This window comes from Pongo pygmaeus, chromosome 10 (genome assembly GCF_028885625.2).
Source record: "Pongo pygmaeus isolate AG05252 chromosome 10, NHGRI_mPonPyg2-v2.0_pri, whole genome shotgun sequence".
In the NCBI taxonomy this organism is placed as follows: Eukaryota; Metazoa; Chordata; class Mammalia; order Primates; family Hominidae; genus Pongo; species Pongo pygmaeus.
In genome coordinates, this window is record NC_072383.2 from 110,735,563 (window position 1) to 110,760,289 (window position 24,727).

Below are 24,727 nucleotides of genomic sequence, written 5' to 3' on the forward strand. Positions count from 1 at the left end.
GCAGGAGGATCACCTGAGGTCGGGAGTTTGAGACCAGCCTGACCAACATGGGGACACCCCATCTCTACTAAAAAATATACAAAATTAGCTGGGCGTGGTGGCGCACGCCTGTAATCCCAACTACGCGGGAGGCTAAAGCAGGAGAATCGCTTGAATCTGGGAGGCAGAGGTTGCGGTAACTGAGATCAAGCCACTGCACTCCAGCCTGGGCAACAAGAGTGAAAACTCCATCTCAAAAACAAAAGACACTAATAGTCACTAAAGAGATTTAACATCCTTTCTCTCTTTTTTTTTTTTTTGAGATGGAGTCTCACTCTGTCACCTGGGCTAGAGTGCAATGGCGCGATCTCCGCTCACTGCAACCTCTACCTCCTGAGTTCAAGTGATTCTGCTGCCTCAGCCTACTGAGTAGGTGGGATTACAGGCGCACGCCACCACACCAGGCTAATTTTTGTATTTTTAGTAGAGACGGGGTTTCACCATGTTGGTCAGGCTGGTCTCGAACTCCTGACCTCGTGATCCGTCCGCCTCGGCCTCCCAAAGTACTGGGATTACAGGCTGGAAGCCACCATGCCCGGCCCTCCTTTCTCTTTAAGGTAAGGAATTACAAATATAACCCACCACAGGTAAGTAACTGAAGGGCAAATGAAGTTACCTTAGCACAATGAAGATCCTTATGTTTCTTCAACAGTTTATCTGCTTGCTGAATTGCCATTTTATTATTACCATTGTCAAGATAATCTATGAAAAAAACAAATTATGTGACAGTTATTATATTCCTTCAATAACAAATATAAAAAATGCACCAACTGGCATGAGATGTTTTGGAAAATAAATCTTAATTTGCTATATAAAACATCATGGAGGCCGGGCGTGGTGGCTTACACCTGTAATTCCAGCACTCTGGGAGGCCGAGGCAGGTGGATCACTTGAGGCCAGGAGTTCGAGACCAGCCTGGGCAACATGGATAAACCCCAACTCTACTAAAACTAAAAAAATTAGCCAGGCAGTGGCGATGCACACCTGTAGCCCCAGGTACTCGGGAGGCTGAGGCACGAGAATCGCTTGAACCTGGGAGGCAGAGGTTGCAGTGACCTGAGATCATGCCACTGCACTCCAGCCTGGGCAAAACAGTGAGACCCTGTCTCAGAAAAAAGTAATAACACAAAATAATAATAATAAAACAAAATAATAAAAACATCATGGGCACAGTGCAGTGGCTCACACCTGTAATCTCAGTACTTTGGGAGGCCAAGGTGGGTGAATCACTTGAGCCCAGGAATTCGAGACCAGCTCTGACAACTTAGTGAGACCCTGTCTCTAGAAGAAATATAAAAATTAGCCAGGCATGTTGCCATGCACCTGTAATCCCAGCTACTCAGGAGGTTGAGGTAGGGTTATCATTTGAGCCTGGGAAGTTGAGGCTACAGTGTGAGCCACGGTCGTGCCACTGCACTCCAGTCTGGGCAACTGAGTGAGACCCTGATTAAAAAAAACTTTTTTTTTAATTTAAAAATTTTTTTCACAAATAAAAACATTATGGATCTAATTTTAACTATAAATGGCTAGGATGGTCAAGAATACAAAGTTATCCCAGCACTTTGGGAGGCTAAGGCGGGTGGATCACAAAGTCAGGAGATCAAGACCATCCTGGCTAACATGGTGAAACCCCATCTCTACTAAAAAATACAAAAAATTAGCCAGGCGTGGTGGCGGGCTCCTGCAGTCCTAGCTACTCGGGAGGCTGAGAGAGGAGAATGGCATGAACCCAGGAGGCGGAGCTTGCAGTGAGCCGAGATGGCGCCACTGCACTCCAGCCTAGGTGACAGAGAGAGACTTTGTCTCAAAAAAAAAAAAAAAAAAGAATACAAACTTACATCCCTATAGTCATCTCTCATATACAAGTAATATAATCACACTATGTAGTCCTTAGTGAAGATTCAAGACTATACATATTTAGATGAGATGACATTAATATTTTTATCTATGGATAATTAATGAGTTTAGTCACCAAAACCTTAAAATCTTTTAAAAATTAAAATAAAAACCAAAAAAGAAGCCTTTCTAGTATTCAGGCCTCAAATCTACCAAGTGGACTATGTTCCTTCAATGAAATATATTTAATGAGTACTGACTTTGCCACAGAGTTAAGTCTAATTTGCTGAAGAAAAAAATAAGAGAAAGTTTTACCCATAAGATTGGGAGGTAGGGAATGAATTTCAATAACAGCAGGAGTAGGCAAGGATGTAGGGAAAATAGTACTTTTTTTTTTTTTTTTTGAGACAGGGTCTTGCTCAGTCACCCAAGCTGGAGTGCAATGGCATGATCTTGACTCACTGCAACCTCTGCCTCCTGAGTTCAAGCAATTCTCCTGCCTCAGCCTCCCGAGTAGCTGGGATTACAGGTGTGCGCCATCATGCCCAGCTAAATTTGGTATTTTTAGTAGAGACGAGGTTTCACTATGTTGGCCAGGCTAGTCTCGAACTCCTGACCTCAAGTGATCTGCCCGCCTCAGCCTCCCAAAGTGAAGGGAGTACATGTGTGAAAGGAGTGTGCCACCATGCCCAGCTGATACATTTCAAATTTTAAGGAATATGGAGACCCACCATAAAATTGTGTTAGGCTGAGTGTGGTGGCTCACGCCTGCAATCCCAGCACTTAGGAAGGCTGAAGCGGGAGGATCACTTGAGGCCAGAAATACAAGACCAGCCCAGGCAACACAGCAAGACCCCATCTCTAGAAAAAACTTAAAAATTTGGCCAGGCGCGGTGGTTCACACCTGTAATCCCAGCACTTTGGGAGGCCGAGGCGGGCGGATCACAAGGTCAGGAGATCAAGATCATCCTGGCTAACACGGTGAAACCCCATCTCTACTAAAAATACAAAAAATTGGCCGGGCGCCCTGTCTGGGAGGTGTACTCAACAGCTCCGAAGAGACAGCGACCATCGGGAGCGGGCCATGAGGACGATGGCGGTTTTGTTGAAAAGAAGGGGGGGAGGTGTGGGGAAAGAAAGGAGAGATCAGATTGTTGCTGTGTCTGTGTAGAAAGAGGTGGGCATAGGGGACTCCATTTTGTTCTGACTAAGAGAAATTCTTCTGCCTTGGGATGCTGTTGATCTATGGCCTTTCCCCCAGCCCCATGCTCTCTGAAACATGTGCTGTGTCAACTCAGTGTTAAATGGATTAAGGGTGGTGCAAGATGTGCTTTGTTAAACAGATGCTTGAAGGCAGCATGCTCTTTAAGAGTCATCACCACTCCCTAATCTCAAGTACCCAGGGGCACAAACACTGCAGAAGGCCGCAGGGTCCTCTGCCTAGGAAAATCAGAGACCTTTGTTCATGTGTTTATCTCCTGACCTTCTCTCCACTATTATCCTATGACCCTGCCATATCCCCCTCTCCGAGAAACACCCAAGAATGATCAATAAATACTTCATAAAAAAAAAAAAAAAAAATTCCTGCTTATGTCTGGAGAGCTTTAAATAAAGTTTGGAATTATTTAGCTAAAAAAAAAAAAAAAAAAAATTGGCCGGGCGCGGTGGCTCACGCCTATAATCCCAGCACTTTGGGAGGCCGAGGCGGGTGGATCACGAGGTCAGGAGATCGAGACCATCCTGGCTAACACGGTGAAACCCCGTCTCTACTAAAAATACAAAAAATTAGCCGGGCGTGGTGGCGGGCGCCTGTAGTCCCAGCTACTCAGGAGGCTGAGGCAGGAGAATGGCTTGAACCAGGAGGCGGAGCTTGCAGTGAGCCGAGAGTGCACCACTGCACTCCAGCCTGGGCAACAGAGCAAGACTCCGTCTCAAAAAAAAAAAAAAAAAAAAATACAAAAAATACAAAAAATTAGCTGGGCGTGGTGGCGGGCGCCTGTAGTCCCAGCTACTCATGAGGTTGAGGCAGGAGAATGGCGTGAACCCGGGAGGTGGAGCTTGCAGCGAGCTGAGATCGCGCCACTGCACCCCAGCCTGGGTGACAGAGTGAGACTCCGTCTAAAAAAAAAAAAAAAAAAAAATTAAAAAATTTGTCAGGTATGGTGGCGCATGCCTATAGTCCCAGCTATTCGGGAGGTTTGCTTGAGCTCGGGAGGTAGAGGCTGCAGTGAGCTATGATTGCACTACTGCACTCCAGCCTGGGTGGCAGAGCAAGACCTTGTCTCAAAAACAAAAAACAAAAAACAAAAAACAAAAAACAAGAAATGAGCTATCAAGCACAAAAGACAGAGAGAAAGAAAAAAAAAAGACATGGAGGAATCCTTATATTCATAGTCCTAAGGGAAAAAAACCCAATCTGAAAAGGCTATATACTGTATAACTCCTACATGGCATTCTGGAAAAGGTGAAAAACTATACAGATAGTAAAATCATCAGTGGTTGACAGAGGATGGAGGTTGGGATGGATAGGTGGAGCACAGGGGATTTTTAGGGCACTGAAACATTCTGTATAATACTGTAATGGTGGATATATGTCTTCATACATTTGTCAAACCCACAGAATACACAACACAAAGAATGAAGCCTAAACTATTTACAGATTTTAATTAACAATCATGTATCATGTTGGCTCAGCAATGGTAACAAATGTATATGAATCCAAGTTGTTAATAATAAGGGAAACCATGGGGATGGGGAGAGGGAGTATTTGGGAACTCTGTACTTTCTACTCATTTTTCTGTAAACCATAAAGCAGTTTTATGCTCTAAAAACAGTCTATTAATTCTTTTTAAAAGTCTAACAAAAGAAAAGATTCATTTCCAGAGAAGAAAAATGAGAAGTGTTATAAATGGGAAACAGTACAGTAGCTGTCAATTCTAAATATACAAAGATGACTGAACACAGGCCAGTTCACAATCCTCTACCACTACCAGGTTCCTCTTTGCTCATCAAGGTTCCATATCAGCAAAGGCACAGACAACTTAAAATAATCTATGACCCTGGTGGCTCGGAGTGTCCCACAGAACAGAAATAAACTGTCATTTTACTATACTAAATTTTTCTGCAATGAACACTTAACTAAAACTTAGTCTCATGAATGCATGAGTTCAATGCACTTAATGCACTTAATATTGATGAGCACCAATAATGCTAGGTAAAAAGATAAGAAGCCTTACTCTGTAGGGAATCACAATTTAGAGAGGAAGGCCAAAGACCTAATATTCTGGAGAGGCATTGGAGAATCACAGAAATCTAAAAGCACATAATCTTGGCCTAAATACCTAAACATCTAATACCAGTTTTCTTAAATCCTTAGCTGAGCTGACAGGCCATCATTTGTCCTTATAAACTATCTGACAAAGATAAACCAGCTCAATAAACGACACCCTCTCTTCCTCATAACTTGATGCTGATCTCATTCTGAGTCAGTTCTAAGTCACTGCTGACTCAATGGTCCTTCAAGGTTCCAGGTTCATAGAACCTATCTTGAAGCCTTCTCAAAGGATAAACATCTTTGATGAGACCCATCTCTGAAGGTCTGCCCATAAATGGATCAGACCAGAGGTTAGGACTATAAGGGTATTTTTTCCTTCCCCTCTGTAGTTGACGAGGTTCTGATATAATGTACCTAACTTGCCCATGCCCTCTTGTCTGGAAATGGTTTCCAGTGCCCCTGCTGAAGGGGTAGGACTAGATGACCATGTCTAGACCATGTAACTGCAGCCCACCCCAGGTTGGACATTTGATCCAAGCTGGGTAAATCAGGTTTCTTCCTGGTACTCTCTAACTATAACACTGAAAGCCAGAGTCAGTAAGTTACAAGGAACCTCAGCTGGAAAATCTTAAAAATTTTAAGTCTGAGTTTACCAGTGGCAGCTCCTAGAATTTCTATTTTGAAGGTACTTTCGGGGATGCAAGTTGATTGATGTGCAGCAAAGAAAAAGAGTTGTCTCAGCCAGGCATGGTGGCTCATGGCTGTAATCCCAGCACTTTGGGAAGCTGAGGCAGGTGGATCACGAGGTCAGAATATCGAGACCATCCTGGCTAACACGGTGAAACCCCATCTCTACTAAAAATACAAAAAATTAGCCGGGCATGGTGACGGGCACCTGTAGTCCCAGCTACTTGGGAGGCTGAGGTAGGAGAATGGCGTGAACCCGGGAGGTGGAGCTTGCAGTGAGCCGAGATTGCGCCACTGCACTCCAGCCTGGGAGACAGAGCGAGACTCCATCTCAAAAAAAAAAAAAAAAAAAAAAAGAGTTGTCTCTTGACTCTTTATTCACATAGCATTTATATAAAAATGAAAAATGTCAATTACCTTTATTGGAAAATCTAGAGAAATTAAGCTTACTGGGTGAGGCTAATGAACCCTCCCCTCTCCAGCCACAGCTTGGTGTGGCTACAAAAGTCAACATGTTGGGTTCTGGGTAAGCTGATGAGTAAGCAGGAAAAAACAGTCTGAAGAACCAAGCAGGCCCGGCGGCTCACGCCTGTAATTCCAGCACTTTGGGAGGCAGAGGCGAACAGATCCCTTGAAGTCAGGAGTTCGAGACCAGCCTGGCCAACATGGTGAAACCCCGTCTCTACCAAAAAAAGTACAAAAATTAGCTGGGCGTGGTGGCGCACGCCTGTAATCCCAGCTACTTGGGAGGCTGAGGCCTAAGAATCACTTGAACCCGGGAGGCGGAGGTTGCAGTGAGCTGAGATTGTGCCACTGCACTCTAGCCTGGTGACACAGCAAGACTCTATCTCAAAAAAAAAAAAAAAAAAAAACAAGCAGAGAAATGAATAGACACAGAGAAAAGCAGAGATGAGCAACTGGGAAAGAAGCTTCAGGTCCTGACAACTTTCTCATTTCCATCAGGTCCTGGGGCACTACACTCTTGCCTTGGCTCCCACAAGGATTTACAGTAACTGTCTTTACTTGCGCTGGTATCAAAGAGATTGTTTCTTCACCTGAAAGAGTTTAAAACACTTTATCACATTCAGCCAGGTATCAGGCTCCTGGACCTAGGAGAGTGTGATTAATTAGCTGCTAAGTCTCTTGGGGAAGTTTATTTTCATTTTACGTTACTAAATCTGTAATATAAGTTAAGTAGTCCTTGGAGAAAACAAGCCAATAAAAACGATATCCTAAGTCTGCCTTCTTAGTAAGTCTTTTTAAAAAGCTACTCAAGGGGAACTGTAGTTTGGCCATGAGGAATGGTGCTGTTCCCTTAATAACAGGAGTCAGCCAAAATCAGCCATCCACAGATCAGGCAACGGAAACAATAAGATGTACTGGTTAAAGCAGTATTTTCCAAAGCATGGGTGAGTGCCATTCCAAATGAAATGTTTTTAGTCCTTGCAGACAGCCCTAGATAATACTCACAGTGAAAAAGTCAATCTCTTTTTTTTTTGAGACTCGCTCTGTTGCCCAGGCTAGAGTGCAGTTGGGCGATCTCAGCTCACTGCAACCTCCGCCTCCCAGGTTCAACTGGGATTGTGCTGAGATTACAGGCGTGAGCCACCACGCCTGGCCCTAATCTCTTTTCTAATACTTCCTTTACATTAAGGAGAAAGTGTCAGTTTGGTGCTAGCCTACTATTTCTCTAAAAATTGCTAGTATCTTTCTTTTTTTTGCAGACAGAGTCTCACTCTGTCACCAGGCTGGAGTGCAGTGGCATGATCTCGACTCACTGCAACCTCCACCTCCTGGATTCAAGCAATTCTCCTGCCTCAGCCTCCTGAGTAGCTGGGACTTACAGGCACGCACCACCACACCCAGCTAATTTTTTTTGTATTTTTGGTAGAGACGAGGTTTCACCATGTTGGCCAGGATGGTCTCAATCTCTTGACCTCGTGATCCGTCCGCCTCGGCCTCCCAAAGTGCTGGGATTATAGGCATGAGCTGTCGCACTCGGCCTTTTTTTTTTTTCCAGAAGGAAGGAATAGGTCCTGAAGTTTCACAAGTATCAGAATCTGGTTAATAACATTGTTTAGTTTTCATTGTACTTTACTTTTATAGTTTTATTTTCCTAGAGCAAGTGATACAAGTTTTCCACACATAGCAATAATATAATTATAAAATAAATTTAATTTAAAAAGTCACCTTGGAGAAAAATAGTAAGTGATAGCACAGATAATACTATAATGCAGCTAAAATAATGAGATTAGGTAAATGAACGATAGAAATTTGGGAAGAACTGGGATAAATCATTGGCAAGACACTATCAAAATTTGTTGAATGAACGCACAAGCTGCACTCCTGAGGTAACACTTCCCAAAGAAGCTACTAGTCCTTGGAGATGCAGGCAGCAGCAGGCCTGGACACATGCAGGCCTGCTGTCCACATGCCGTGGAGAAGAGGTCCTGGGATTTGTTCATCCAATCTTACTGAGGGATGGATACTGACAGTAGGAAAAGTATCAATTTTGCAAATAAAAAGGAAAGTTTTTAATCTGCATGTTCTTGCAGCTGCCATGAATGGTCTCCTTAGCAGCTGAAATAGTATGCTCAGTTTCCACTTCCTACAAGAATTTCAGAGACTATTAAAGATATTGCCCCAACTTAGAAAAACACTAAACAGAAGAGAGATCCATCTTTAAACACAATATCCTTTACTTAAAATTTCTAAAAGTTGGAGAATAGGAGCCTTGCTTTTACCATGAATACAAATTACAGAAGACACATTCCTTCAGTCAGCAAGCCTTTATTAAATACCTACCATGTGCAAGATTGCAAGGGACAAGGATGAACCTAAAAATCAATAATGCCTCCTAACTGACCGACCCACCCTACATTTGCCTCCTATTTATTTATTTATTTATGACAGAGTCTTGCTCTGTCACCAGGCTGGAGTGCAGTGGCACGATCTCGGCTCACTGCAACCTCTGCCTCCCAGGTTGAAGTGATTCTCCTGCCTCAGCCTCCTGAGTAGCTGAGACTACAGGCATGCGCCACCATGCCCAGCTAATTTTTTTGTATTTTAGTAGAGACGGGGTTTCACCATGTTGGCCAGGATGGTCTCAATCTCCTGACCTCGTGATCCTCCTGCTTCAGCCTCCCAAAGTGCTGGGATTACAGGTGTGAGCCACCGCACCTGGCCTTGCTTCCCTTTTAGTTTAAAGGTTTATTTCCCACACAGTATTCAGAGCTATCTTTTTTACATGCACACCTTATCACTCTACTCCTCTGGTTAAATCCTTTTAATGTCATCCACTGTCTTCTTTCTTTTCACAGGTATTGATTCCACTGTCTTTTTTTTTTTTTTTTTTTTTTTTGTGAGACGGAGTCTTGCTCTGTCACCCAGGCTGGAGTGCAGTGGCTCGATCTCGGCTCGCTGCATGCTCCGCCTCCCGGGCTCAGGCCATTCTCCTACCTCAGCCTCCGGAGCAGCTGGGACTACAGGCGCCCGCCACCACGCCCAGATAATTTTTTGTATTTTTAGTGGAGACAGGGTTTCACCGTGTTACCAGGATAGTCTCGATCTCCTGACCTCGTGATCCACCTGCCTCGGCCTCCCAAAGTGCTGGGATTACAGGCATGAGCCACCGCGTCCAGCCTGATTCCACTGTCTTTAAAACAAATTTCAATATCCTTAAAATGGATTACAAAGCTGAGTCGCTGCCCACCCCAGCCTCATCTTACTTCCTCACTCATCTCTTCATTCCAACTGCACAAGCCTTTGCTTACATCCTCAAGTGGACCAAGCTCCTTTTCTCAGGGTCTTCACCACCCTCTCCCCATCTCTTTGCCTAACCCTGGTTCTCTTTTCATGTCCAAAGTAAAACATCATTTCCACAGGAAACCTTTTCTTGACCTGACCCCCCAACAGTCCAAATGCCCCTATTATATGCTCTCATGGCAAACTGTCCTATTCCTTCAAATCCCTTAACATAACTGTAATGGTGATGTGTACTGTCATTTCAAGGAGATAAGCTCCTTGGAAGCAGAAACTATGTCTGTGCTGTTTAGTACTCATTCCCTGCATCTATATTGTGCCTAACACATATCAGGCCCTCAATAAATGTTGAATGAAGGAATGCATAAATGAACAAACTGTATGGGAAAAAAAAAAGGGCAGTCTGCTAGAAAAATGAAAGATATACATATAAGATAATACGGGCCGGGTGTGGTGGCTCATGCCTGTAATCCCAGCAGTTTGGGAGGCCGAGGAAGGTGGATTGCTTGAGGTCAGGAGTTCAAGACCAGCCTGACCAACATGGTGAAATCCCATATCTACTAACAATACAAAAATTAGCCAGGTGTGGTGGCAGGTGCTTGTAATCCCAGCTACTTGGGAGGCTAAGGCAGGAGAATCACTTGAACCCAGGAGGCGGAGGTTGCAGCGAGTGGAGATCACGCCATTGCACTCCAGCCCAGGTGACAGAGTGAGACTGCATCTCAAAAAAAAAAAAAAAAAAAGATAATACAAAGTGATCAGAACAGGAAGTTCAAAGAACCAATGATTAGTGATGGCTACCAGCTATTAAATTAAATTTTTTCCAAATCTTTTCAACTTTTTTTTTTTTTTTTTTGAGACAGAGTCTAGCTTTGTCACCCAGGCTGCAGTGCAGTGGTGCAATCCCAGCTCACTGCATCCTCTACCTCCTGGGTTCTAGCTATTCTCCTGCCTCAGCCTCCCGAGTAGCTAGGATTACAGGTGTGCATCACCATGCCCAGCTAATTTTTTTGTATTTTTAGTAGAGACGTGGTTTCACCATGTTAGCCAGGCTGGTCTGAAACTCCTGGACTCAAGTGATCCACCCAGGAGGTGGAGGTTGCAGCGAGCTGAGGTCGCACCATTGCACTCCAGCCTAGGCGACAAGAGTGAAACTCCATCTCAAAAAAAATAAATAAATAAAAATTTAAAAAACTAGCCAGGCATGGTGGCATGTGCCTGCAGTGCCAGCTACTCCAGAGGCTGAGGCGGGAGGATCGCTTGAGCTCAGGAGGTCGAAGCTGCAGTGAGCCATGTTCACATCACTGCACTGCAGCCTGGACAACACAGCAAGACCTTGTCTCCAAAAACAGAAAAAAAAAGAAATGTACTAATCTCTTCATCTTGCCCTATGTTTCAACAACTACCCTCTAATCTATGTATTCATCTAAGAATATTTTTGTGCATTAAAACCTTCATTTTCAGTTTAAAAGTCTAGGTCAGGGTTTTTTTGTTTGTTTGAATTATTCAACTAAGACAGCAGAAGAGTTTTTTATTTGTTTTGACATAGCACCTTGCTCTGTTGCCCAGGCTGGAGTGCAGTGGCACAATCTCAGCTCACTGCAGCTTGGAGTTCCTGGGTTCAAGCATGCACCACCACACTAGCTGCCCCCCCACCCCCATCAATGGAGTCTCGCACTAGAGCCCAGGCTAAAGGGCAATAGCGCAATCTCGGCTCACTGCAACCTCCACCTCCTGGGTTCACGCGATTCTCTTGCTTCAGCCTTCCGAGTAGCTGGGATTACAGATGCACACTACCACACCCGGCTAACTTTTTGTATATTTTTAGTAGAGACGGAGTTTCACTATGTCGGCGAGACTGGTCTCAAACTCTTGACCTCATGATCCACCGGCCTCGGCTTCCCAAAGTGTTAGGATTACAGGCGTGAGCCACAGCACTCAGCGCTATTTTTTATTTTTTTGAGATGAAGTCTCGCTCTGTCCTCCAGGCTGGAATACAGTAGCACAATCTCAGCTCACTGCAGCCTCCGCCTCCTGGGTTCAAGTGATTCTCCTGCCTCAGCCTCCTAAGTAGCTGGGGTTACAGGCGCCTGCCACCACACCTGGCTAATTTTTGTATTTTTAGTAGAGATGGGGTTTTGCCATTTTGGCCAGGCTAGTCTCGAACTCCTGGCCTCAGGCAACCCACCCACCTCGGCCTCCCAAAGTGCTGGGATTACAAGCATGAGCCACCTCGCCCAGCCAAACCACTGTGCCCAGCCTTGTATGCTTGTTAACACTCGGCCAAAACTGAACATAAAAATTGTCCAGAATGTCACAGGTCCAGGGCAAAAGACCAACAGGGACTGTTTTGGTTATGAGCAAGGTTTTGGTATGGCAGAGGTGGTCTCAGCCATCCAATGGCGATGGAAGTTCTAGATTCATTGAGAGAAGTTCTAGTAAGTCAGGGTTTTTTAAATAGTCATATTTTCAAAATGGAAAAAAATAGGTTGTGCCAAGTGACTTTTCTACAGAAAGGCAAGATAGTCTTCACTCACCAAGGCACGCTGTCACTTCTGAGGCAAAATAGGACCAGACTCGCAAAGCTACCACACTGTGCAAGGGGAGGTCAGAATAAATACCACTTTTGATTGAGGACCTGCGAGTTTTCATTTATGAACTAGAGCAGTGGTCCCCAACCTTTTTGGCACCAGGGACCGATTTCATGAAAGACAATTTTTCCACAGATGGCAGGGAGGGATGGTTTCAGGATAGAACTATTCCACCTCAGATATCAGGCATTAGTTAGATTCTCATAAGGAGCGCCAGCCTGGATTCCTCACATGCACAGTTCACAACAGGGTTTGTGCTCCTACTCCTAAGAGCTGGTCTGACAGGAGGCGGGGCTCAGGCAGTAATGCTCTCCCCCACAACACCCTGCTGCTCACCTCCTGCTGTGCGGCCCATTTCCTAACAGGCCACAGACCAGTATCATACACCATCCCGGGGTCAGGAACTCCTAAACTATGAACTATAGTAGAATAATTACCTGAGCCAGGCACCCAAGAGAAATGTCCTAACTCAGCAAAGAAGTGACTGTCACCCGGGAGACACACTGGAAAATATCTTACACCTGATCCAGGCTAATCCAAGACTGCAGGTCAGTACAACATATTAAAACAAGGGATCTCATGCGTGTGTATGTGTGTATATTCTAAAGACTATCCAAACATTTTTTCTACTTTGAACTTTCTCTATTTCTATTATGCAATTTGCTGACCTAGCAATTCCCATATTCTATACAAATTTATTAAGTGCCATACCTGACCATCAATTCCACTTCCAATTATTTAAAAATATGAGGGTGAAATTAAAAACAAAAAAGAAAAAAAAAGACAGGAAAATAAATAAATAAAAGTATGGGGTAGAGGAGGCTGCATAACAAAACAGAGTCAAATATTTATTATCTCCCTCCACCCCTTCCCTCCCCTAATCCATAACCACCGAAAACATTTTAAAATTAAGAATAATGGGGCCAGGCGCAGTGGCTCACGCCTGTAATCCCAGCACTTTGGGAGGCTGAGGCGAGTGGACCACATGGTCAGGAGTTCAAGACCAGCCTGGCCAATGTGGTGAAACCCCGTCTCTACTAAAAATACAAAAAATTAACCGGGCGTGGTGGCGGGCGCCTGTATTCCCAGCTACTTGGGAGGCTGACACAGGAGAATGGCGTGAACCCGGAAGGTGGAGCTTGCAGTGAGCAGAGATCACGCCACCGCATTCCAGCCTGGGGGACAGAGTGAGACTCCAACTCAAAAAAAACAAAAAGCAACAACAAAAAAAAATTAGCCGGGCATGGTGGTGGGTGCCTGTAACCCAGCTACTCAGGGGGCTGAGGCAGAGAACTGCTTGAACCCAGGAGGCAGAGGTTGCAGTGAGCCAAGATCACGCCACTGCATTCCAGCCTGGGTGACAGAGCAAGACTCCTTCTAAAAATAATAATAATAATAATAATGGGCAGAGCGCGGTGGCTCACGCCTGTAACCCCAGCACTTTGGAAGGCCAAGGCAGGCAGACTGCTTGAGCTCAGGAGTTCGAGACCAGCCTGAACACGGTGAAATCCTGTCTCTACAAAAAATACAAAAATTAGCCGGGCGTGGTGGTGCCCGCCTGCAGTCCCAGTACTCAGGAGGCTGAGGTGGATGGATAACTTGAGCCTGGGAAGTGGAGGTTACAGTGAGCCAAGACACTCCAGCCTGGGTGACAGAGCCAGATCCTGTCTCAAAAAAAAAAATGAAAGAAGGCACTGGGGCTTACCAAGTCACACAAGAGTACAAAATCTGCTGGGAACTACATAGCAAAAGAAATAATTTTAGCAAAAGGAGACCAAATAATCAAGTATGGGTTCCAGTAAGGTCATGGGTGGAGGTTTTCAAAAACGAAAAATGCAATACTCAAACTTATTAGTAATGTGAGATGCACTGGGAAGATGTTTCAAATCTATGCACACAGAAAAGCTATTCCAACCCTAGACACCACCAGTAAAATTTCAACCCACAATTTATCACCTCATAGCCCTGTCCACGTATACCCTCAATGAATTCCAGCAAGAGCTGAGGCCCCAAGCAAGGTTTCCAACACAATTGTAAAATAAATCCTGAAACCTTGGCAGTACAAATACTGTTGTACAAAGACAGTGATGCTACTGAATCTGAACTTGGTGAAGAGCTGAGCTCTCAGTGAGAATGCCTATGTTTGAATCCCAGCTCTACAACTTGGTAGCTACAACCTTGAGTTAATCTCTAGGCTTCAGTTTGATCACAATAATCTTACCTACCTAATAGGGCAGTTAGCCCACCAGTAAACACTAATTAATGCTGATAGTTGTTGAATTTTTGGCTGGTGAGCAAGTACCACCATAGATGAGTTTGTTCATTTGTCAGAATGTCTGAATTCAAGGAACCATAGTTGTTTGGGGGTACTAATGTATTTAAACAACAAAAGTGTGGAGTTCAAAACTCTAATGTGCTTAAGTGCTGAATTCACGGACAGTCTGTACCGTTCTTTTCCTAGTCCTGCCAGTTTATACTAATTGCCTTAGAATTCCTGAAGAAAGCCTCTTCTAATCCTCTTCCCATGTACATGTAACAAAAGCTACATAATTCTGAATTCAGTTTTGAGAATATAACTTGTTAATATATCCTGATGTTTAGTGATGTGAAATGGACATGGTGTTTCCCACTGGACAGTCAAAACACTATTAATTCTAAATAACTATGGGACCAAAGAAATTCTCTTTGGTCCTCAAGAACAATTTTAAAAATCAAATTATTCTTGAAAGTATTGAGTCTTTTTAGTTTAAAAAAAAAAAAAGTCTGCAGGCAGCTGCTGCACAAAGCTGTAATGAGTCACAAACTATGAACCCTGGATTCAGTTCCCATCTTCCATCATCCACCTTGTATATATATCTCTGCCCTCTGAAAATATACACAGGAGGGCAAGGGCATGAGAATATGCAGCCCTGGGGAAACAGGAAATCAGAGTCCTTTCTCTGCCACTTACCATCTGTGTGACCTCAGGCAAATCAGTGTCTTCAGCTCAAAGTGAGGTAGTTTCTAGCACAGTGGTCAAGAAGGTGAGCTTAAGGCTGGGCGTGGTGGCTCACGCCTGTAATCCCTGCACTTTGGGAGGCCAAGGTGGGTGGATCACGAGGTCAGGAGATCAAGACCATCCTGGCTAACACGGTGAAACCCCATCTCTACCAAAAAATACAAAAAATTAGCCGGGTGTGGTGGCAGGCACCTGTAGTCCCAGCTACTTGGGAGGCTGAGGCAGGAGAATGGCGTGAACCCGGGAGGTGAAACTTGCAGTGAGCTGAGATCATGCCATTGCACTCCAGCCTGGGCGACAGAGCAAGACTCTGTCTCAAAAAAAAAAAGGTGAGCCTGGGCCAGGTGCAGTGGCTCACACCTGTAATCCCAGCACTCTGGGAGGCTGAGGCAGGAGGATTGCTTGAGCTCAGGAGTTTTAGACTAGACCTAGACATGATGAAACCCATTCTCTACAATATATACAAAAATTAGCCGACATGGTGGTGGGCACCTGTAATCCCAGCTACTCAGGAGGCTGAGGCAGGAGAATCACTTGAACCCAGGAGGCGGAGGCTGGGTGCAGTGCACTGTGATTGTGCAACTGCACTCTAGCCTGGATGACAGAACAAGACTGTCTCCAAAAAAAAAAAAAAAAAGGTGAGCCTGGAGCCAGGGATGGTGGCTCACACCTATAATCCCAGCACTTTGGGAGGCTGAGTAGGTCAAGAGTTTGAGTCCAGCCTGGCCAACATGGTAAACTCCTGTCTCTACTAAAAACATGAAAGTTCGCTGGGCCTAGTGGTGTGCAACTGTAATCTCAGCTACTCAGGAGGTGAGGCAGGAGAATCGCTTGAACCTGGGAGGCAGAGGGTGCAGTGAACTGAGATTGTGCCACTGTACTCCAACCTGGACGACAGAGTGAGACTCATCTCAAAAGAAAAAGAGGTGAGCCTGAAACAGTCCACAGGGGTTCAAATTCTAGCTCCAAGAAACACTAGCTGAGTGGCCCTAGACAAATTACACAACATCAATAACGCTTCAGTTTCCTCCTCTGTTTTTTTGTTGTAGGTGTTAAAGGGTTCAGGGGCAGGAAAAAACAGTACCCACCTCTTGAGAATGGGTGAAGATTATATTAGATAACCCATATAAAAGGCCAGGGCCAGTGACTGTCATAATGAGTCATCTATAAACCTTAGCTATAGGATTGTTGGTAAAATCAAATGAGATGTGAGAGTAAAAAAATCACACAAATTATGAAATAAAAGCCGGACTAACTGTGGCCAGAAACAAAGTTAACCACCGCCCCCCACCTCCCAAAACGATTCCCGCCATGGAGAGAAGACTCCAATTTAGTAACATTCACACGAGGTCTATAAATACGATGTCTACTTTTGTAAAAACCACTGACCTTGAAGCTTCCTCACCATTAAGTGAGATAGACCAAGACCATAAAACCATCTACGAGGAAAGGAAATGCAAAAAGGACCAATCCAACTACACATCTAGGTTATTGGAAAAGGTTTTCTCCCAAACTCAAATCTGTGATTTTTCACTACCAGGGTAAATGGATGAGATGACATCCAGGTCTTCAAGTCTGCGGGTTGAGTTAAGAGATGTGGAGAGGGATCTGCTTAGCACAGGGAAGGAAAGCTGCAGAGAAAACCACAGAGAAGCTGCAGAAAGGAGAAGCACTTCAGTAGCTCTGCATGCCCCTCTGACACCAGCTATCACAATCTCTTCACCGCTATTTTGGGCCCAAGACCCCCTCCCCCCGCCTCCCACGTGTGACCAGAGCAGCTGCCTCTCCACCCAACAGCTCTGGATTGGGAACCTGGAATCTCGGGCCTGCTCCTGACTCGATCTGGATGACCTTGCGTCAGCCCCTTCCCCACTCCGGACCTCAGTTTCTCCTATGCACCGAAGCCCACCTAGTCAGACAACCCTCTAGGCCCAATTCCCGTAAATAAAAAAAAAATCTCTGGTAGGGAATCTTCCCTCAGGCAGGGCATCTTCCCTCAGGCAGGGCGTCCCACCCTCGTGCCGGAACCGGCTTCCACCTTCGGGGAGATCTCCGGTCTCCCTAGGAGCGGCGGTAACGATGCAGCCTGCGGGTAGCGCAGGTGTCTGCAGAACCCGCGTCCCACGGGGCCTGCCAGGCAGGCCAGCTCTGCCGACCAGCTGCTGCCCAGACCGCGCCGCTACCACCCCAGGGCTGAGGAAGGTTGGGCCGGCGCCTACGCGAGGCCCGCGGCTGCGGCCTAGTGGCCTGGGCGGCCCGCCCCCTGCGCCTGCCCGGCCGGCGCGCCGGCCCTCAGCACCCCTCCTGGGCTTTCGCCCTAGCCTCGGCAGCCCTCGGTGCGTCGGGCTGGTGAGCGGGCTGGTCGAAGACACTCACCGTAAATGGGCCGGAGGCGCCTGTCGTTAGGGTCCTGCACATGGCCCCGCGTCGCCATGATGACAAGCGCAGAACCACAGTGCGCACGCGCGGGGCAGGACCCCAGGAAAGGGCTATTAAAGGGCCAGCGTCGATCTCGCTTGTCTATCACGATAGTCGCGGTGCTGCGACTGAACGCGCCTGCGCGGAAAGGGAAGCATCCGCCCTTGCCGATTGCCACCTCTTTAAACGCTGTTCCTTCACTTAGCAGGTGGAATCAAGCTGGCAAGAGGAGGCAGCTCTTGCTGTTAAAATCTTCCGAGTCACTGACTGGGAAGTTAGGAGAGGAGGGGAGAAAACTCTCACAGTTAGGGTTCGGCTGCTCCTGTTTATCCTATTTATTCTCTGTCCTGAAGAACCAGCTAGACTTGGCCGTGATTAATTGCAGAGGAACCAGAAACTCCTGGGGGAGAGAGACCCAGGGGAAAGTTGGGGAAGCGGGGCTGATCAACAGCAAAAATCTGCCAAAAAAGTTCGAGAGAGCCGGGCGCGGTGGCTCAGCCTGTAATCCCAGCACTTTGGGAGGCCGAGGCGGGCGGATCACAGGATCAGGAGATGGAGGCCATCCTGGCTAACATGGCAAAACCCCATCTCTACTAAAAATACAAAAAATTAGCCGGGCGTACTGGCGGGCGCCTGTAGTCCCAGCTACTCGGGAGGCTGAGGCAGGAGAATGGCAAGACCCGGGAGGCGGAGCTTGCAGTGAGCCGAGATCGCACCACTGCACTCCAGCCTGGGCGACAGAGCCAGACTCCATCTCAAAAAAAAAAAAAAGTTCGAGAGCCCACCACCACCTGTTTCTGGACCAAAATGAGCATCAGGCTGCTATTTCTACTGGTCCAGCAAGGAGATGCAGATGAACTGGAGAGGAAGCGAGTTTTTATTTCTACAACCAGTTACAGGGAGAAGGCCTGGAAATTATCACCAGACCAACTTAAAATTACAAAGCTTTCCAGAGCTTATATACCTTCTAAGCTATATGTCTACGTGTAAATGTGCATTAATCTAAAGACATAAGTGATTAACTCGCCGGGCACGGTGGCTCATGCCTGTAATCCCAGCACTTTGGGAGGCCGAGGCGGTTGGATCACGAGGTCAGGAGATCGAGACCACGGTGAAACCCCATCTCTACTAAAAATACAAAAAATTAGCTGGGCGCAGTGGCGGGCGCCTGTAGTCCCAACTACTAGGGAGGCTGAGGCAAGAGAATGATGTGAACCAGGAAGGCGGAGCTTGCAGTGAGCGGAGATCCCGCCACTGCACTCCAGCCTGGGTGAGCGAGGCTCCGTCTCAAAAATAATAAAAATAATAATAATAATAATCGATTAACTCACTTTAGTCTATAACTAAGGTTTGAGTCCTGAAGACCTTCCTTTGAAGCCTCAGTAAATTTACTTAATCTAAATGGCAATAAGTGCTGGGGTGATTACCCTTATCTTGCCTCCTGCTAAATCATGGAGGTTTGGGGAGTTACTTCAGACCCCCAATAAAATTTGTTTAATCCTAAATGGGTCCTGTTAGGAATTCTTTCGTTATTTTGTCATGCTTTAAGGCCAAGGAAAGGCCTAGGCAAAACTCTTGGTGGGCTTTTGTTACATTCCAGCCTTTGTACAAGGGCACTGGCTTTTTTTAGCTTTTAATATCTAACTTAACCACTCAGTCAGTACTGAAACAGTTGTTATGGAGGTCTGTGTTAGTGAGACCTGGTCTGCCACACACCCTTCTCCCGGGACTCAGCCAACAAAGAAGCATCCTAGATGAATACTTACTCGGTATATGCCTAGAGTATTTAAATGCAAGGTCTTTACATTTATTCTCTCATTAAATTTTCATAACTGTCATCGTATTTCCCTGGGAGGTAGATCCTATTATTACCTCTCTTTTTACAGATAGATTTATTCATACAACACTGAGTTATTAAGTGCCTATTATTTGACATACTCTTGTTTTAGGCACAGACATCAATAAAATAGATGGAGACTTAATGGAGCTTTTATTTGTAGTGAGGGAGACAGACAATAAATAAGTAGATAGCCTATTACATGGTGATAAATGCTACTGAGAAAAATAAAGCAGGAAAGGGGGGCAGTGAGAGAGGGAGGTAATTTTAAATAGTGTGGTAAGGCCGGCTTGGTGGCTCACCCCTGTAATCCCACCACTTTGGCAGGCCAAAGTGGGTGGATCACATGAGGTCAGGGGTTCAAGACAAGTCTGGCCAACATGATAAAACCCCTTCTCTGCTAAAAATACAAAAATCAGCTGGGCGTGGTAGTGTAAGCCTGTAATCCCAGCTACTCAGGAGGCTGAGGCAGGAGAATCGCTTGAACCCGGTAGGCAAAGGTTACAGTGAGCCAAGATCATGCCACTGCACTCCAGCATGGGCAACAGAGCAAGACTCTTGTATAAATAAATAAATAGGCCGGGTGCAGTGGGTCGTGCCTGTAATCTTAGCACTTGTGAGGCCGAGGTGGGTGGATCACCTGAGGTCAGGAGTTTGAGATCAGCCTGGGCAATGTGGTGAAACCCCATCTCTACTAAAAATACAAAAAAATAGGCATGGTGGCACATGCCTGTAATCCCAGCTACTCTGGAGGCTGAGGCTTGAACCCGGGAGGTGGAGGTTGCAGTGAGCCAAGATCACATTGTTGCACTCTAGCCAGGGCAACAGAGCAAGACTCTGTCACAAAAAAAAAAAAAAAAAAAAAAAAAAAGGAAGGCATTTAAATACTCCGGAGGTCGGGAATGATGACTCACGCCTGTAATCCTAGCACTTAGGGAGGTCTAGGCGAGCGGATCACTTGAGGACAGGAGTTCGAGACCAGCCTGGGCAACATGGCGAAAACCCATCTCTACTAAAAATGCAAAAATTAGCTGAGCAGCCAGGCGCAGTGGCTCACGCCTGTAATCCCAACACTTTGGGAGGCTAAGGTGGGTGGATCACGAGGTCAGGAGATCAAGACCATCCTGGCTAACACGGTGAAACCCTGTCTTTACTAAAATACAAAAAAATTAGCCAGACGTGGTGGCGGGCATTTGTAGTCCCAGCTACTCGGGAGGCTGAGGCAGGAGAATGGCGTGAACCCAGGAGACGGAGCTGGCAGTGAGCCGAGATCGTGCCACTGCACTCCAGCCTGGGCAACAGAGCGAGACTCCGTCTCCAAAAAAAAAAAAAAAAAAAAAAAAAAAAAAAAATTAGCTGAGCAGGGTGTTGCGCACCTGTAATCCCAGCTACTCAGGGGGCTGAGGCACAAGAATCGCTTGAGCCCAGGAGGTGGAAGTTGCAGAGCCAAGATTGCAACACTGCACTCCAGCCTGGGCAACAGAGGGAGACTCTGTCTCAAAAAAAATTATAAATAAATAAATACTCCCTGGATAATTTGAGCCCAGGAGTTTGAGGCTGTAGGGAGCTATGATTGCACTACTGCACTCCAGCCTGGGTGACAGAGCGAGACCTTGACTCTCTAAAAACAAACAAAGACTCCCGGGATGAAGTTATCAGGCAAAGTACAACAAAATATTTGAGACATACATACATACATTCACTGTTTATCTTAAATTCAAATTTAACTGGGTGTCCTGTATTTTTATTTGCTAAATTGGGCAACCCTGCCCTAGGGGAAACTCCATGCCCCCCAAATCATGCTAAGCAGCAACAATGAAGGGCAGATGCCTCAGGCAAGCTGACCCCAGGATCACTCAGAGATGGTGTGTGACCCTGCTGAGGTTGGGCTTGGACAGGGAAAAGGAGGGAGGAGAGCTGGGGTTCACCTTTGGTGCAAGTGAAAGAGATGATGAGTCACCTGAGATTTAAGAATTTGCCAGCACCTTTAAGGGGAGCACATATGAGGCTCCTTAACCAAGGCTCGGGTTACTCAGCCATGTTCTTACGCTACCTTTGTTGGCCTGGCCCCAGAGGAACACTGATAGACTTGGCAACCAGCTCCCTGAACTTGGCAAGACCAGGGCGTCATATGGACCCACCTAGCAGAGGCCTCTAGAGTCTTAGGTCACCATCCTTAGTGGGATATATTTCCCTCCACTCTGAAAGACTGTTTAGCATCCAAGTAGGATTAATTGGTTGTTCTCTTTTCTCATTCCTACTGCTTGTCCTCAGAACCTAAGAATGAAACAGTGACTCACTCGGCTCTGGGCCTGTCCTTACCTGCCGCTGGGAGGCAGCTTCCACACCCTTTGGCAGGCCTGAATCCTTTCGGGTAACAAGATGACCTCTGAGGAAGCCAAAAGCCCATCCTTGCTGTACAATTCAGAACTTGGAGCTCTTAGAGATGACATTATGGAAAAGTGCTTGGTATACAGCAGGTGCTCATTAAGTAGTGGTTTCCATTTTCTCAACTTAGAGGAGGGGCATACACTCTTAATTTGGTAACATTTTCTCTGGTGAGAAACATTCTCCCTGGCTGGGTGCGGTGGCTCATACCTGTAATCCCAGCACTTTGGGAGGCCGAGGCAGGTGCATCACTTGATGTCTGGAGTTTGGGACCAGCCTGGCCAACATGGCAAAAACCCATCTCTACTAAAAATACAAAAATTGGCCAGGTGTGGTGGCCCACACCTCTAATCCCAGCTACTTGGGAGGCTGAGGCAGGAGAATCGCTTGAACCCAGGAGGCAGAAGTTGCAGTGAGCCGAGATCATGCCACTGCACTCCAACCTGGGCGACAGAGCAAGACTCTGTCCCCCCACCGCCAAAAAAAAGAAGCAGCAGCAGAAGGAGAAGAAGAGAAGAAGAAGAGAAGGAGAAGGAGGAGAAGGAAAAGGAGAAGAGAAGGAGGAGGAGGAGGGGGAGAAGGAGGAGAAGGAGAAGGAGAGGAAGAGGAAGAGGAAGAAGAAATGTTTTCCCTAAAGGGCAGTGAGACACCTGGGTGCTTTGTGCCTGAATAGCTAAGGACACAGGGAGGGGGACTGCATCATTACTTGAATGTGGAATGTGGTTATGTGGGTGTCTCCACCCAATGATTCTTCTAGTTTTTCTTTCTTTTTTTTTTTTTTTTTTTTTTTTTTTTGAGATGGAGTCTCGCTTTTTCGCCCGGGCCGGACTGCAGTGGCGCTATCTTGGCTCACTGCAAGCTCCGCCTCCCAGGTTCACGCCTCCCAGGTTCACGCCATTCTCCTGCCTCAGACTCTCCTGCCTCAGCCTCTCCTCATTCTCCTGCCTCAGCCTACAGGTGGCTGGGACTACAGGGGTGCGCCACTACACCCAGCTAATTTTTGTATTTTTAGTAGAGATGGGGTTTTGTCATGTTGGCCAGACTGGTCTCGAGCTCCTGATCTCAGGCAATCCGCCTGCCTAGGCCTCCCAAAGTGCTGGGATTACAGGTGTGAGCTCAGCTACAGGCGTCCGCCACCACGCCCGGCTAATTTTTTGTATTTTTAGTGGAGACGGGGTTTCACGGTCTTAGCCAGGATGGTCTGGATCCTCCTGACCTCATGATCCGCCTGCCTCGGCCTTCCAAAGTGCTGGGATTACAGGAGTTTGAACCACCGCGCCCGGCCCTAGTTTTTCTTTTCTGTCCTGATGGACATATACCAATGCCTAATCCTAAACAGGACACTGACCTACTTCACAGTTTTCGTGGTTGATATCCTGCACTTTTGACGGTGGAATAAACAGCAACTCTGGCTCTGAAATCAAGCAGATTCGGCTTCAAATCCAGGCTCTGACATTTATCAACTGTGTGATCCTAAACAAGTGACTGAATGTCTCCGAGCCTCAGTTTCTGCATTTATGAAATTATAATAATAAAATGACCAACCTCATCAAGTTGATGTAAGGGATAAATGCTGTCTTTCATGAAAAGAAACAGGCATAGCCGGGCGCAGTGGCTCACGCCTGTAATCCCAGCACTTTGGGAGGCCAAGGCGGGCAGATCACCTGAAGTCGGGAGTTTGAGACCAGCCTGACAAATATGGTGAAACCCCATCTGTACTAAAAGTATAAAAAATTAGCCGGGTGTGGTGGCAGGTACCTGTAATCCCAGCTACTTGGGAGACTGAGGTGGGAGAATTGCTTGAACTTGGGAGGCAGAGGTTGCAGTGATCCAAGATTGCACTATTGGACTCCAGTCTGGGTGACAGAGTGAGACTCTGCCTCAGAAAAAAGAAAAAGGAAACAGGCACAAAGAAAGCGCTCAACAACAGTTATTATTATCTTTCATGTTAGGGTGAGGGCTCCCTTTGATTTAAAACTGCAGAAATTCTCATGCATGTAATCCCACCATTTTGAGAGGCTGAGGCAGGAGGATCACTTGAGCCCAGGAGTTCAAGATTAGCCTGGGCAATATAGGGAGACCCCAGCTCTACAAAAAATAAGAAAATTAGCCAGGCGTAGTGGTGCACACCTATAGTCCCAACTACTCAGAAGGCTGAGGTGGGAGGATTGCTTGTACCCAGAAGGCTGAGCCTCCAATGAGCTATGATTATGCCACTGCACTCTGGCCTGGGTGACAGACTGAGACACTGTCTCAAAACAGACAAACAAAACGACAACAACAACAAAAGCCCTGCAGAAATAACTTCTTGGCACTTCAGGACACTAAGGAAGGAAATTTTCCCAAGTCTGACATGTCTCCTGGGAGGAACAATATCTGGGAATTTCCCACACTGGTTAGCATAGGGAAAATCTAAAGTACAAAGTAGGCACAGAGTTAAAGGTAGATGGAGAAACGCATCACCTTCAACTAAGAGTTAGGATAACTTGAGCTATGGTCTTCTTTTGACCAATAATTCAAGTTTTGACTTATTTCCATTACAAAAGGAGAGGATGGGCTGGGCGCAGTGGCTCACACCTGTAATCCCAGCACTTTGGGAGGCCTAGGCAGGCGGATTGCCTGAGATCAGGAGCTCGAGACCAGCCTGGCCAACATGACGAAACCCCATCTCTACCAAAAATACAAAAATTAGCTGGGTGTGGTGGCGCACCCCTGTAGTACCAGCTACTCAGGAGGCTGAGGCAGAAGAATTGCTTGAACCTGGGAGGTGGAGGTTGCAGTGAGCCAAGATCACACTACTGCACTCCAGCCTGGATGACAGAGCAAGACTCTATCTAAACAAAACAAAACAAAACAAACAAACAAAAAAGAAAAGAAAAGGAGAGGATGAGCTGGGC

General features: G+C 46.2%; 1 protein-coding gene across 1 annotated transcript in view; it reads right to left on the bottom strand.

The window, feature by feature from the left end:
- NAA25 (N-alpha-acetyltransferase 25, NatB auxiliary subunit) overlaps positions 1-18,280 on the bottom strand; it is an 83,864-nt gene extending 65,584 nt beyond the window's left edge. Inside the window, exons 1-2 of the mRNA XM_054442154.2 lie at positions 17,564-18,280; positions 656-741 (exon numbers count right to left, since the gene is read on the bottom strand). Coding sequence (XP_054298129.1) covers positions 656-741; positions 17,564-17,621 — 144 coding nt within the window. The 5' untranslated portion in view covers positions 17,622-18,280. The remainder of the gene's footprint in view (positions 1-655; positions 742-17,563) is intronic.
- Between the last annotated feature and the right edge of the window lie 6,447 nt (positions 18,281-24,727).